The 15,415-nt window shown below is 43.4% G+C and overlaps 1 protein-coding gene across 1 annotated transcript in view; it reads left to right on the forward strand.

The window, feature by feature from the left end:
• The first annotated feature begins 1,483 nt into the window (after window positions 1-1,483).
• The window catches only part of LOC120033436 (aryl hydrocarbon receptor-like), an 81,675-nt gene continuing 67,743 nt past the window's right edge, over window positions 1,484-15,415 (forward strand). Inside the window, exons 1-3 of the mRNA XM_038979796.1 lie at window positions 1,484-1,524; window positions 2,287-2,307; window positions 2,432-2,622. Of these exons, the coding sequence (XP_038835724.1) occupies window positions 1,484-1,524; window positions 2,287-2,307; window positions 2,432-2,622 (253 nt within the window). The remainder of the gene's footprint in view (window positions 1,525-2,286; window positions 2,308-2,431; window positions 2,623-15,415) is intronic.

Genomic DNA, 15,415 nt, shown 5'->3' on the forward strand with positions numbered 1-15,415 from the left:
AGAGGTGAATGGTAGTATCTGTCCTCTCAGGTATGCCTGAGGGCCCTCATGATTCCCACAGGATAGGAGGAGAGGGAGCAGTTGGAATATTTCTTTCCAAAAATTATTTTATCTGTAAAGACATACGTTTTTCAAAGATGTATGTTATGTTATGCTATGTTATGTTACGTTATGCTATGTTACTTTATGCCATGTTATGTTATCTGTAAATGTAGAAGTAGTAGTTTGCCCCAGCCACTTATGAAACGGTTTTATGTCATATTCATTTTGGTCACTAGAGGGAGCATACTCACATAACATTACCACAAGCCTTCTGGTTTTACACAAAAGAGAGATAATATAATGTTTGCACAAAACTCACTTTATGGTAATTCTGGACTGAAACAGGAAGAAAGAAAAGTGGTGCTATTCAAGCGTAACTTTTTTTTCTTTAGCTCTGGAGAAAATTACATGAAAGAAAGAAAAAAAAATTTTGGGAAAGTTTTGAACTTTCCTTTTCTCACCTGAGGAAAGGTCCTCATGGTTATTTTAGTAATAGAAGGGCATAACCAAAATGAGCAAATCAAGATAAATATCCTTCTGAAAGGTTTTCCAACTTCACTAAATATATAATTGCATAGCCTAATAGCCAACCAACTTTACAAATAGTTGACAAGTTGTGCCAGTGACCAAATGGACCCTTGTGCTTATCCTATTTCTGTTAATTGCACGTGCCCTCTAACCTGAGGCCTAATCCTTGCGCGCGCCCTCTAACTCAAGGCCTCTGATTCGCGCGCCTCCACCTCTGATCCTTGCGCGCTCTTGCACCAATCTGTGCGGGTTGCCTGGTCAGTCCATTTCAATGCGTGTACCCCGGCCTAACTGGGTTGTGAGGGGGGTTGTGGGCTCAGGTTGAGAGCGCGCTTTAGCTGCTCGTGCCACAAGAGGAGATTTGCAAAGATGCGTTAGCGAAAGAACTGCCACATATTTCAATGTCGTTATTATTTCCTCCTCTATTTTTCTCCACTAATGTTAACTTTGTATCGAAACGAATGATGACATGGACTTTGCATGACGAAGAAGGCATTTAATATCGGATGTCAACAGCATTTTACGCACCGGTTAAACACCGCGGAAGGGACGCACTTGCTGCTGCCACTTTTTGACCAATGTCAATTTAGCATTGCTTATTTGTTGGAAAACTGTATGTCATTGTGATACGGCGTTTAGTTGCATGCAATAGCATTTATACAATCGTTGTCAGTATTTGTTTGCAGGCGTAATTATTTGAACCGCCTGACAAACATCAACGTCATTTATGTAGGACAAGAGGACTGATTCATCGGTGCGTTGCTTGATCCATTCTTGAAAACAGAGTTCCTTCTGGACAAGACCTGGGGATGAGTAGATGGGTTATTAGACAACCATTACCGGGTTTATGTAGGTCGGCTCGGTCTTCACTTAACATTGAATAATTCGGCTATACCGCAGTAAAGCCTCAACCATGTATGCTGGACGGAAAAGAAGAAAACCGGTGCAAAGAGAGTAAGTGAGAGTTTTTTTTAACGTTGCATTGGCTTGCGCAATGAACTAAAATGGCCCACCATAACGTTATTATTTTTTATTATTTGATAATATATGAGTCAACGCTATATGACATGATAGTCACTCACGATCCATCCAAATAGCATGTATATATCTTCAATATTCTTTGGTGCAGACAGATTTGCATATGTATACATTATAAGCAGTATGTTTATCCTAGATAGTATATTGTGTCAGGATAATGATGCATAATGTCCTAAATAAAAATAACTCAATAACTTAATTTGACTCCTAATCATGATGAGGTCAAATGGTTGACGTGATGTTCAATTCAGATGGAGAGAGATGATTCAATTCGAATCCAAACGAACCCATGCCAGTGCTCCGGGCACAGGTGCAGGGCGCTCAGTGCTCGTCATTCTCAGGCCTTTTGTATTTCTTTTCGTTTCAGTATTTTTCATAGTTCAGTGTGCCATTATTGTATCGTGTGAAACGTTCAAGTACTTGTAACTTGGCTATTAATATTTTTTTCACACTGTATTTACAATGTTATTATTGCTTATCTATAACTGGTTAAAAAATAAGCTAAATAGGAGCGAAAATAATAAGTAAACTTATAAGAAAATAAGAACATTATTATAATCATATTGTTATTATTATTATTATTATTATTATTATTATTATTGATATGGTGATTATTTCTTATTAAACGTATATTATTATTATTAATACCAATATTTAATTATATGCTTTATCATTTAGCATCGAAGTGAAAGACCAAAAGTGAGTACTGAGTGGCAATATGTCCACTGTTTACCTTCTTATCAACATTGAGAGAATTATCCTACTGGCTTCATCATTTCCTCTGTGATTCCCTAATAAATCCCATGTCTCTTCTCCTGCTCAGACAGAAACAGACAGCTCCATCTGAAGGGACCAAGTCTAACCCATCAAAGCGACACCGGGACCGTCTGAACTCTGAGTTGGACCGTCTGGCCAGTCTACTGCCCTTCCCAGAAGAGGTCACGTCCAGCTTGGATAAACTCTCTATCTTACGGCTCAGCGTGAGCTACCTGAGGACCAAGAATTTCTTCTCAGGTGATTGTGTGTGGTGTGGTGTGGTGTGGTGTGGTGTGGTGTGGTGTGGTGTGGTGTGGTGTGGTGTGGTGTGTGTGTGTGTGTGTGTGTGTGTGTGTGTGTGTGTGTGTGTTGGCTGCAGGTAACTGTGTGGAGGTTTTAAGTTTAGGATATGCACTGTAGTGACATACATATGACCAGTTATTTTGACATTTCCATAAAATAAAATATAGTTATTATATATTATATGATATTATTTATTTGAAATTGGACTTTGTGCTGAAAATAATGTATTAGATTGTATTATCCAATTCCTTCTAAATGTGTTTAAAAAATAGTGTTATCTTGGCAAGGCCTTTCTAAGAAATGTTGCAACACTGTATCCTTTCACATGTTCTTCTCGAGACACAGCACATATGTAACGGCTTTCTTCCTGGGATGAAGGAGAGGACCAAAATGCAGCGCAGTTAGTGTTCAACATGTTTAATATAACAATAAACGATGAACATTAACAAATAACAAAATAACAAACGTGAAAGCCGAGACAGTCCTATCTGGTGCAGAACACAAACAGAGACAGGAAACAACCACCCACAATCCCCAACACAAAACAAGCCACCTATATATGATTCTCAATCAGGGACAACGATTGACAGCTGCCTCTGATTGAGAACCATATTAGGCTGGACACAGAAACAGACGAACTAGACACACAACATAGAATTCCCACCCAGCTCACGTCCTGACCAACACTAAACAAGCAAAACACATAAGAACTCTGGTCAGGACGTTACAACATGCATGATCTAAAGACAGTACTGACCTACTCAATAAGCTAATCGATGACATACAAAACATATTTTTACCCACTTTCTATGTCAAGAATCACACCCTTACCGTCCTTCCTGTCTTCGGGTGATGCTGCAGTGCAGGGGCTGAGTTCTGGTGGCGGTGATGCATCATGCATAATTGAAAGGAAATGAGCTTAAATTATTTATAAAACGGAGGGAGGAAAATGTTTGTTTTAGACAGTCGATTTTAAAATGGTTGTTGAGGTGAGTCGAATGGAAACAGTGGGCATGACCCGACTCCACCGTGGGTAAGAGCTGTGTTGGAAGATGCTGCATGGGGAATGGAAAGTGCATAGCTGACGAGGAGAGGAGAGGAGAGGATAGGAGGAAAGGGCAGGGTTGAGATTGCTTAGAGGACTATCTTCAAGGCACACCGGAACAAAGCTAAAACATTGTGGGAGACGTTTCACCTCAATGACTGCTGGACCTTACTACCCAACGTTTATGGTTTTAAGAGATTTCATCTGAATAACTGAATAACATCACGTAGGTTCCCTCCGTCTATTTGGAAGTGGACGGGAGGATTGGAGGTTTGCGTTTGGATCCACGTGTGTCTGTGGAGACAGTAACAGTGTTAATATTGGAGAGTACTCCACAGGGAGTTATTTGAATGTAATATACCAGGAGCAGAGACTCCCAGGAAGTCCCTTCCTTCCTTCCCATCCACCACACTGCTTAACATAACCTGGAGGAGAGGAAGAAAGAGGAGAGAAGGAAAGGAGGGGAGAGAATGAAAGGGCTAAATGTAATGGAGTATGATGGGTCCTCCTGAGTCCTCCGTGACGGTTTTCCTGTGATCAACAATATGATCATGTGTGAACATGTCTCGTCTCTGCAAGTCACTGCTCAATGACATATATGATACATTATGTTACACTATAAATCAACAATGGATTAAATGTAAATGGGAGAAACTGTGTTTCATTAAATGGATTGAACACGTTAGATTCGATAACTGCATTATAACAGCAGCAGTGTAAATGAACATAAGCAATGTAACACTTGAAGGAAAAATACAAATCTGATCACACGTTTTGAATAAAGCAATAAAGCAATATGACCTAGTTACAGAAAATAGCTGTGGGTCTTCCTGCATTCGATGGCACCATTTTGCACCATTTCACCCAAACTAAGGGTACAACATGGGTATGCCACTCTTGTGTAGCCTTTGCAATGAACCCTTATTTATGTGAAAATAGTACAAATGCTATTTGATGTGCAGGGATTAGATGAGTTATGTTATGTTTTACAGGCTTTTAGTGAAGACCTTGTGTGATTTTTAAATGGAAGTTTAGCAACATGCCACCATAGCTCTTTAGATTCAACTGGCAACTAATACGTCATCACAGCATTTGTGCTGTGCAGTAGGATGGCTGAGGATTCTGGGTAATGGAATGTGACTTGGCTTTCTTTTTATAGGTTTTGACCAATGGGTGGTTGACTGAGGTACAGAGTAGCCTCGCACTGTACATAATTTAACATTGGTAGATCATTAGTTCAATGGTTTTCCACTGTGCCCTGGGTCTGAAAGAGACTGTTAATGAGTCTGACCATTGGAGATATTCAGAATGGCATTGGAGCACACATAGGGCAATCTTTACAGGGTTTTTGTCACAGAGAAGGAGTAGTCATGAGAGAGAGAGAGGGAAAGGGAGAGGGAGAGGGAGAGGGAGAGACAGGAAGGGTGGGTGTGGGGTTATGGGTCACATAAGGATGGAAACAATTAAGCCAGACCGTAAAGCCTGACTTATTTGAGTTTTTTTGGTCATGTTTTTGCTAATGTCATGGTAATAGTCTTGTGTGGCTCAGTTGGTGGAGCGTGGCACTTGCAACGTCAGAGTTGTGGGTTTGATTCCCACAGGGCGACCAGTACGAAAATGTATGCACTCACTGCTGTAAGTCCCTCTGGATAAAAGCGTCTGATAAATGACTCAAATGTAAATGTTAAGCTATTACATAACTCAGCTGAACTGTTTCCAGATGTGCAGCTTAGTGTCGAAAATCATTCATATGGTGACAATTGAATATTGTGTAAAGACCAGTTTACAAAGAAATGTTCACACACTAAGGCTCTATTTCTTTCTGGCGCTAAGCGCCAGATTTGATTTGATTTGACACTAAGGCCTAAATGTTTTTAAGCATAACATTCGCACGTCTATACAAAATACTAGGCCTCTGTCAATTGTATCATTGCCTATGTTTGAGGCAGGTTTAAAAAAAATATCAGCAGTTGATATGGAGGACTGAAGAGTTTGGAGTAGCGTGTCTTTGGTAATCGAATGAGGGGCGCTCTTTGATAATGTGGCTGGATAGGCTACTGAATACGCGAAACAAAGTATGCAGGTTGGTGAATTGTGAATAATGAAAAAGCATGAGGGAAAAAACCTACAAAATATTTCAAAGCACTCTCAGTAGGCCATTTGAAACCCCTTTATTCATACGTTACCTGGATAATGGCCAGGATAAAATGGGTACCTATGCGATGCTGTTAAACCAGTCTCGATTAAGGGGAGGGGAGGCTATGTTTGGTTTTTAATCAAATGAAATGAAATTGGGGGGAAACAATTGTTTTCGAGGACACACCTCAAATATTGCCACCCCTACCGCCTCAACGCAAGGGAGCTGATGTTAAGACAGGTAAATTGCCGAACCTCGCGTTAGGGCTGGAAAATGCCAGTGTGCCAGTGATGACGAAATTGCAAACTAACGTGCGTTTGACACTTACAATTGACAAAGGCCTAGTATTTTGTATAGACGTGCGAATTGTTACGCTTAAAAACATTTAGGCCTTAGTGTCAAATCAAATCACATTTTATTGGTCACATACACATGGTTAGCAGATGTTATTGCGAGTGTAGCGAAATGCTTGTGCTTCTAGTTCTGACAGTGCAGTAATATCTAACAAGTAATATCCAACAATTCCACAACAAATACCTAACACACACAAATCTAAGTAAAGGAATGGAATATATAAATATATGGATGAGCAATGACAGAGTGGCATAGGCTAAGATGCAATAGATAGTATAGAATACAGTATATACATATGAAATGAGTACTGCAAGATATGTAAACATTATTGAAGTGGCATTATTAAAGTGACTAGTGTTCCGTTTATTAAAGTGGCCAATGATTTCAAGTCTGTATGCAGGCAGCAGCCTCTATGTGCTAGTACACTGTGTGTACACAGTGCCATGGAACGAGAGAAGTCATTTAAGATATCATGCCTCTGACCTCATTCTATTTAGAAATATTGTGGTGTTTAAAAAAAAAAAAAAAAAAGATTGTTTTCCATTTCATATTAATCCCCCTGCTACCCTTACCCTAAGCCTAGGCTACTAAGCCTGGTTCAACAGCAATGTGTCGTGTCTTCCTTATCCTGGCCTTGCAAAGTAGCCCATCCGTAAAAGGTGTTTAATGCTTCATTCGTCAGAGTGCCTTGAATTGAAAATATACTGCACATCCTAAAACATGCACACGTGTGCCTACCTCCATACTTCATTGAACTTGTTCAGTATCCATCCCCATCTCCAAAGAGCACCTCTCATTGGGTTAACAACTTCACTCTCCTCCAAACGTATTTCAATTATTCAGTCCTGTAATGCAGTATCAACGGTAGGCCTAGGCTATATCTTGCTATTTGAGAACGTGCCTCACACATACAATACAATTCAACGGGAGCCTAGTATTTTTTATTTGAGGAGAAGTGCAATGCGTAAAGACATGTAGGCTCCTGAAGCCAATTACAACAATGTTGGCTGCCAACACTCCAAACATAGGCTATTGAGAAAACACCGTTTTTGTGTGCGTTTATTTTTGCTATTACTCGTTACTGTAGCCTATGCTATTTACCGTTTAACTGTAGTATCAATCCACAATGGACCAGGACGAGGATATTCCGTGCTCCCAGCAGAATTGGAGTTGACAACGCAAAGACGTCAATAACCGACAGAACATGAGACAAAAGCATGCAGTATTAAGCCAGTGAGTGGCCAAGCCCTCGACACATCTACAACTTGTTTATTCATCAAAACCCGTCCCTTTCACGCCACCGCCAGCTATTGTACTCATAATTCCGGGTGTGAAAATAGCAAAGAAATATTTCTGACACCCCCTCAGAACCTATAGTGCTACCGCCAGCGCTTAGATGAATCATTGTGTTAGGTTTGTTCAAATAGAGCCCTAAAAGTTGGATATTGGTAGATTAAATTATGAGATAAGATTTACAAATATGTTTCAGATGAAACTGTCCGTAAGTGATGCCTATGATGCCTCAAGCAACCTCAGAGACATGAGGATATACTAAGTAAATAGAAGATATTTGAAACTCATTTATCAACCGTTGTGCCCTCCTTATTGAATGTTCTTAGTCATTTGAAAGAGGGGTTGAGATTGTGTTATACTGTAGCAAAGACTACAACTGGAAATGATTTAGGCCCTGACTGCAGATCATTGTAACAGTGTGTGTGTGTGTGTGTGTGTGTGTGTGTGTGTGTGTGTGTGTGTGTGTGTGTGTGTGTGTGTGTGTGTGTGTGTGTGTGTGTGTGTGTGTCTGTGTGTGTGTCTGTGTGTGTGTCTGTGTGTGCGTGTGTGTGTGTGTGTGTGACCACTGTCCAGCTGATTTCAATCACTGGAAGTGTTCTGCCTCACAGCCCTGTAACCCTGCTACTTTCTCTCAAACATTGTCTCAAACGGGGTGTTTGATCATACTCTTGGCCTTTTTGTTGGCATTTTATCTGCGTACTGGGTACAGCTTCTGCATGTTTCCGTTCTGCTGCCGGTGGTTCCGTTTCAATTTGCCCACCTGCTTCTGGTTTTTGTTAACATACCGTTTGATTTAGAGAAAGAGCAGTCCGTCTTTTCGATGTCTCTCCAACTAGAGGAGATGAGGTGAGGATGGTGTTGTTGTATTTTCTGGTTGCGTCGTGCCGTCACACTAACCCGGTCACCCCCGCCTGTGCCTGCCTCCTCTCTAAGCTCTGTTTAATTGAGTGTATCTCCACGTTTCCTCTATCCACTCTGTTGTAAAGGCCTGCCGCAGACCGCTGCCACGGTTGTCTCGCTCACAAAGGATGGATTCCCCCCTCAACGTGGGTTACAAATGTGCCTGACTGTCTTAAGACAGCTTACGACACAGCCTTGGCTTTGTGTTGAGTCACAACGATAGCTAAACCTCCGTGGCCGGAGTAGAGTAGATCTGTCGTCTAGATCGGGTGTGTTTTGCCTCAGATTGCCTTGTCTTTTTACCTCCATGGTTCGATTGATTTGAATGAGTCTCAACCATGATGGTTCCAGATCATTTTGGTAAATTAACTCCCTGTGATTTTGCATGAGAGAGGAGGCCCTGTGCTAATGAGCTTATGACTGGTCCATGATGAATTGACTAGAGCCACTGGAAAAGTGATGGATGAGGACATTGTGAACCACACGGAGCCAGAGAACAAGACAGATTTATGTAAAACTGGTTAAAAAGCCAAAATAAGTGGATGGCTAGAGAGCAAAAACTAACAAAGAAACCGCACTAGAAAGTTCAGTTCCAGGGCTTGAATATTAAAGAAATATAGCTTTTATAAGTGTAATATTGTTAAACAGGTCTTCTCATAACTGAGCCACAAAATAAAGTGTCTCTTTTGTTTTTCAATGTATTCCTACCAATGTACTGTCATTACAATACGCTGAAAAGGAGCATTTGAGGATGAACGTATTTTGGAATAAAAACAACAGGGTTAATCCACTTATATATTCCTTTGAAAAGGAAAAGAAGAAGGGATGGGTGAAAAAACTCCAGCAGCACATCAGAATCAAAACTTGTGGACACAAAAGGGCTAGTCTTGTGCTGCTATGTCAAGGTAGCCAGCCAGGAATACATTGGTCTTAAAAGGTCACTTTGGTGTGATTACCAGAGTGTACCTTCCCATCAACTGACCTATTTTCTCATGGTTCAACCTACTGTAGTGCCCAGTGCTATTAGAGAGCGAGATAATGAGATTCAGTAGATGAAGAAGAAACTGACCTAAGTCTCTCTCTCTCTCTCTCTCTCTCTCTCTCTCTCTCTCTCTCTCTCTCTCTCTCTCTCTCTCTCTCTCTCTCTCTCTCGCTATCTCTCTCTGTCTATCTCTCTCGCTCTCTCTCTCTCTCTCTCTGTCTCTCTCTCTCTCTCTCTCTCTCTCTCTCTCTCTCTCTCTCTCTCTGTCTCTCTCTCTCTGTCTATCTCTCTCGCTCTCTCTCTCTCTGTCTCTGTCTCTCTCTCTCTCTGTCTCTCTCTCTCTCTCTGTCTCTCTCTCTCTCTCTCTCTGTCTCTGTCTCTGTCTCTGTCTCTGTCTGTCTCTCTCTCTCTCTCTCTCTCTCTCTCTCTCTCTCTCTCTCTCTCTCTCTCTCTGTCTCTCTCTCTCTCTCTTTGTCTCTGTCTCTCTCTCTCTCTCTGCATGCTGGGAGTGTTTGGGAATTGTATGAGCGAAGGAGCGCGTGTGTTGTGTAGAGTTAGATATTCAGAATTCTTTCTTTCGGCTTTCTCTTTCTTGGTGGCATTTTTTGTTTTCTTCTGTGCATGATTAAGGTTATTATTTTTTATTTTTGTTGTGGTAGAATTAAGTATTTTGTTTTTCGTATCGAAATTACCCTGAGTTTGGCGGGGATGGCAGCCCGAATGGGGCACGGCTTTAGGTGTGTTACTGAAGCTACTGTCACGGTGGAGGAGTTTCTGGTTGCCGTAGGAGAGAAGGTAGGATATGAGAATGTTGCTTATGTGTCACAGATGAATAAAGTGGTGGTGGTATTTCTTAAAGAAGAGCGTCTTGTAGATCGTATGGTTGAGCATGGCGTACTTCTTAAATGAATGTTTATTCAAGTTACGCCGCTTTTTTTCTCCGTCAACAAGGGTAACGATTTCAAATGTACCGCCGTTTATTCCAAATGAGCTATTGGAGCGCAAGTTATTGCGCTTTGGGACGTTTGCAAGTTCAATTAAGGTTGTCCGGTTGGGTTGCAAACACCCGGCGTTGAAACAGGTTATGTCGTTTCGGCGACAGGTGTTTATGTTTTTGGACTCACCGGAGCAGACTTTGGAGGTATCGTTTAAAATCAAGTATGACAATAGACTGTATATGGCTTATGCTAGTACGGGTAGTCAACGGTGTTTTGAGTGTGGGGATGTTGGTCATAAGCGACATGCTTGCCCGAAAAGGGAGAAGGCAGAGGGAGGGGTGCAGGTGGTCATCGTAACGCCTGGGCCCACTGATGTAGGGAGAGGTGGGCCGACAGTGGTTGAGCAGCCACAAGCACCTGTTGCTGAGGAACAAGTTGTCCGTGTTGAGGGCACAGAGTTGCAACTTGTATTAGAGGGAAATGTTATGCAGCAGAAAAATACTGTTGTAGAAGGTAAGGATGGATCTGAAGAGCCAGTTCCTCAGACTGGTGAGGAGGTGCCTAGTACGAGTGCTGGGGTACAGGAGGGGGTTCATGTGGAGCTAATCTCCCAGGTAGTGGAGGAGATGCCCACTATGAGTAATGGGGTACAGGAGGGGGTTCATGTGGAGCTAGGCTCCCAGGTAGTGGAGGAGATGCCCACTACGAGTAATGGGGTACAGGAGGGGGTTCATGTGGAGCTAATCTCCCAGGTAGTGGAGGAGATGCACACTACGAGTAATGGGGTACAGGAGGGGGTTCATGTGGAGCTAGGCTCCCAGGTAGTGGAGGAGATGCCCACTACGAGTAATGGGGTACAGGAAGGGGTTCATGTGGAGCTAGGCTCCCAGGTAGTGGAGGAGATGCCCACTGATAGTAATGGGGTACAGGAGGGGGTTCATGTGGAGCTAGGCTCCCAGGTAGTGGAGGAGATGCCCACTACGAGTAATGGGGTACAGGAGGGGGTTCATGTGGAGCTAGGCTCCCAGGTAGTGGAGGAGATGCCCACTACGAGTAATGGGGTTCAGGTGGGGCTAGTCTCCCAGGTAGTGGAGGAGATGCCTGGAACGAGTGATGGGATGCAAGTGGGGAGTGTTGAAAGGGATGTGGTAGAGGGGAGTCAGTGGTCTGTGGCCTCAGCTGAGGAGGATCAGGAGAAGGATATGGATATCTCTTTTGATATGATAGCAGCTGGTGAGGACTCAATTTACGATCTAGAGGAGGTAAATGGGTTTCTGGATCAGACTTTTGGGAAATCTGTCAAATTTGCAGATTATTTTGATGTTGATAAATTTGTGAGGTCAGCTGTGATGTTACAGAAGATGGTGGGGTTAGACCAGTTGAGTGAGAAGAAGCGGTTTCGCTTGAGGAAATTTGTTACTGCTGTTGCAGCAGCAAAAGGTGGTGGGAAACGTGGTCAGGTTAATAAGAGAAAATGTAAATAATGATGATGATCATGCTTCATAGGGTGTCTTTTTTCTCTTTGGTTTCTCGGTGGTATCTTCTGCTTTTCTTTTCTCTTTTCTATATGGAGGTACTAAGGGTAGGTTCTCTCAATATTAATGGGGGAAGGGACAGGAATAAGAGGGCTTGGGTATTAGAAGTAATAAAACAGAAAAGGCCTAATGTAGTTTTCCTACAGGAAACACATAGTGATGAGGAAAATGAGGTTGACTGGGGTATGTGGTGGGAGGGGCAGCATATACTCAGTCATGGTACTAATTTCAGTGCTGGGGTGGCAATCTTGTTTTCCTCAGGCTTAGGGGCGACTGTGGTATCTACAACAGAGATTGTCAAGGGTCGGGTTTTATTGGTCAAGGTGGATGTTATGTTTTTTTATTTTTTATGTTTATGCTCCTAATGAGGGTACAGAGCGTCTTGTTGTTTTTGATCAAATAAAGGAAACTTTAAGACAGTGTGACCAAGAGGGGTGTGTGATTTTAGGGGGGGACTGGAACTGTACAGTGGATTCTACTGTTGATCGCACTGCTGAAGAACCTCACCTGCGGTCAGCCACCTGTCTCTCTGGTCTATCAACTGAGTTTGAGCTTTCTGATGTGTGGAGAGTAAGGAATGCAAAAGTTAGGCAGTACACATGGCTAAAAGTTAATGAAGGTCGTGTCAGTGCAGCAAGGTTAGACAGGTCATATGTATCTGAGCAATACTGTAGTAGGGTTGGAAGGTGTGACATTACTCCTGTGGGTTTCTCTGATCATCATATTGTTACTGTTGATATTCACTTGTCCACGAAGGTCTTCACCTTACTGGTATTTTAATGTTAAATTGTTACATGATGTCATGTTTTGTGAAAGGTTTTTGTTGTTTTGGGGAAAATGGAGGGTTACAAAAGGGAATTTTGAGTCCTTGAGACAATGGTGGGAGGTTGGGAAGGCCCAAATACGATTATTTTGTCAACAGTATACTGCTCTGTCTCGAATTGAAGTTAAAGAGACTATCAAGGCCCTTGAACAGGACATCAAATCTATTGAATTGAAGATGCTCACTCAGAACGACACTGGACTAGTCATGAACTTACAGGACAAGAGACATGAACTGAGGTCGTTTCTGCATGAAAGAGTGAAGGGTGCCTTGATTAGGTCTCGTTTCGCTTCCCTCAAGGATATGGATGCTCCTAGAGCTTTTTTTAAACCTAGGACAGTTGACATTGCAACGTAAACAGATGGTCTGCCTTCGTCTCCCTGATGGGAAGGTCACCATGGATGACAGTGAAATGCGTCAACATGCCGTGGATTTCTACTCTGCCCTCTATAAGGCGGAGGATTGTGACTCTCTGTGTACTGAACAGTTGTTACACGGTCTTCCTCAATTGGGCCCTGAGCAGAGAGTCGCATTGGACTCTGACATTACACTGCAAGAGCTGTCCACAGCAGTTATGCAGCTCTCAACAGGCCGAGCCCCTGGCATTGATGGTTTCATCTGAGTTTTATAAGCACTTTTGGGTGTCTATTGGGGAGGATTTTTATGAAGTGGTGTGTGAATCTTTTCATGAGGGTTCTCTTCCTGTATCCTGTAAACGTGCGGTGCTTTCACTGTTGCCAAAAAAGGGGGATTTGGCTCTCATAAAAAATTGGAGACCTGTTGCTTTGCTCTGCGCAGAATACAAAATTGTTTCTAAATGTCTCTCAAACAGGTTGAAAGAGTATCTGGGATTGTTGGTCCACAAGGACCATTCCTACTGTGTACCTGATCGCTCTATCGTTGATAACTTGTTTCTGATAAGAGATGTTTTAGACATTTGTAAACTGTCTGATGTAAATGTGGGTTTACTTTCTTTGGATCAGGAGAAGGCTTTTGATCGTGTGGACCACCAGTACTTGTTTAAAACAATGAAAGCCTTTGGGTTTGGGGATGTATTTTTTGTCTTGGATGAATTTACTGTATGCTGGGGCCTCGTGTATGGTGAAGGTGGGGGGGTGGTTTGAGTTGCCCCATCCCTGTCCAAAGGGGCATCAGGCAGGGATGCCCAATTTCAGGGCAGTTATATAGTCTGGCGATTGAACCAATGCTTTGTTTTTTAAGAGCGAAGCTTACTGGTTTCCCTGTGCCAGGTGTAATGAAGGGTCCCACGATAGCACTGTCTGCGTATGCAGATGACGTGACAATTTTTATTACAGGGGGTGAAGATGTTAAGGTTTTCTCAAACGCTTTAAAGGTGTATGAGGGGGCCTCCTCAGCTAGAGTCAATTGGGGAAAGAGTGAAGCGCTGTGGGCAGGTCAGCTTCAGACGGGGTCCGCTCCACGGTTACCAGGGGGGCTTCAGTGGGGCAGAGATGGGATGAAGACTTTGGGGGGTTTTCTAGGCTCTGATGTCTTTCAGAAAAAGAACTGGGAGGGTGTAGTGGAGAAACTGTGTGCCAGACTGTCAATATGGAAATGGGTGCTGCCCCAGCTGTCTTATAGGGGAAAGGTACTGGTAGCTAATAATCTTGCTGCCTCTACCCTGTGGCACAGACTAATGATTTTGCAGCCACCAAAGGGTCTGATACAAGAGCTTCAGAGGACCCTTGTCAATTTCTTCTGGTCTGGACAACACTGGATTAAAGCTGCAGCCCTGTACCTGCCACTGCACGAGGGTGGGCAAGGCCTGGTGGACATTTCCTCTAGGATCATGGCTTTCCGGCTTCAAGCAGCCCAGAGACTGTTGTACAGTGACGGTTCTAGCTGAGTGGATACAGCCAACACATTGATGAGGAGAGCGGGCTGTTTGGGCTTAGACAAGCACCATTTCCTCTTAAAGCTAGAGGGGGGTGATTTGCCTGGCCTGACTCCATTTTATGAGTCTGTTATGCAGGCTTGGAGAGTCCTTGTCAAGTCCCGTAAGGCCTGCACGCCACCAGGGATGTGGCTTTTTGAAGAGCCTCTTTTTTACAACACTGCCATCCAGTCCCGTGCTCTGGGTTCAGCCAGCCTGCGTTCATGCCTGTTAGGCGTGGGGTGTACCAAGCTGGGTCATCTGATGCGGCGCAGGCGCAGATCGTTGGAGGAGCTGGGAGAAAGAGCGGGGATCCGATCATCTCGCCTACTGAGGAAGGTCGTCGCTGAGGTCTGTGACTCCTTGCCAGTACTTCATCTGCAGTATGTGACGGACACTTCCAAATTTGATCGGTGGAAGGAGGGTCTGGATTATATGTTCCCTGCACTGATTGTTAGTGCTGCGGTGGGGGCATTCGAGGAGGACGTGGGGATGCTGCTTTCCTTCCATACCCCGGAGCTGGGGGAGTTCAAGGAGGTGGGAAAGAAGGCCATGTACAGAATATGTGTAAAGGTGTCCCATGCCTCTTCCCTGGAAGGGGTAAAATCGACAAGGTGGGCGGGTGTGCTTGGTCCAGGTGCCTCCCCAAAAGGATGTTGGCGATCATTATACAAACTGCCTATTGATAAGAGGACAGCTGACCTCCAATAGAGGATAATACATGGAGCCATAGCCACCAACATGCATCTGGTACACCTGGATCCTACTGTTGGGGAGGGGTGTCCATTCTGTGCTGAGTCTGAAACTCTGGCACATCTGTTCTTACAGTGTCCCAGGTTGGTCGGGA

Source organism: Salvelinus namaycush, chromosome 40 (genome assembly GCF_016432855.1).
Source record: "Salvelinus namaycush isolate Seneca chromosome 40, SaNama_1.0, whole genome shotgun sequence".
NCBI lineage: Eukaryota > Metazoa > Chordata > Actinopteri > Salmoniformes > Salmonidae > Salvelinus > Salvelinus namaycush.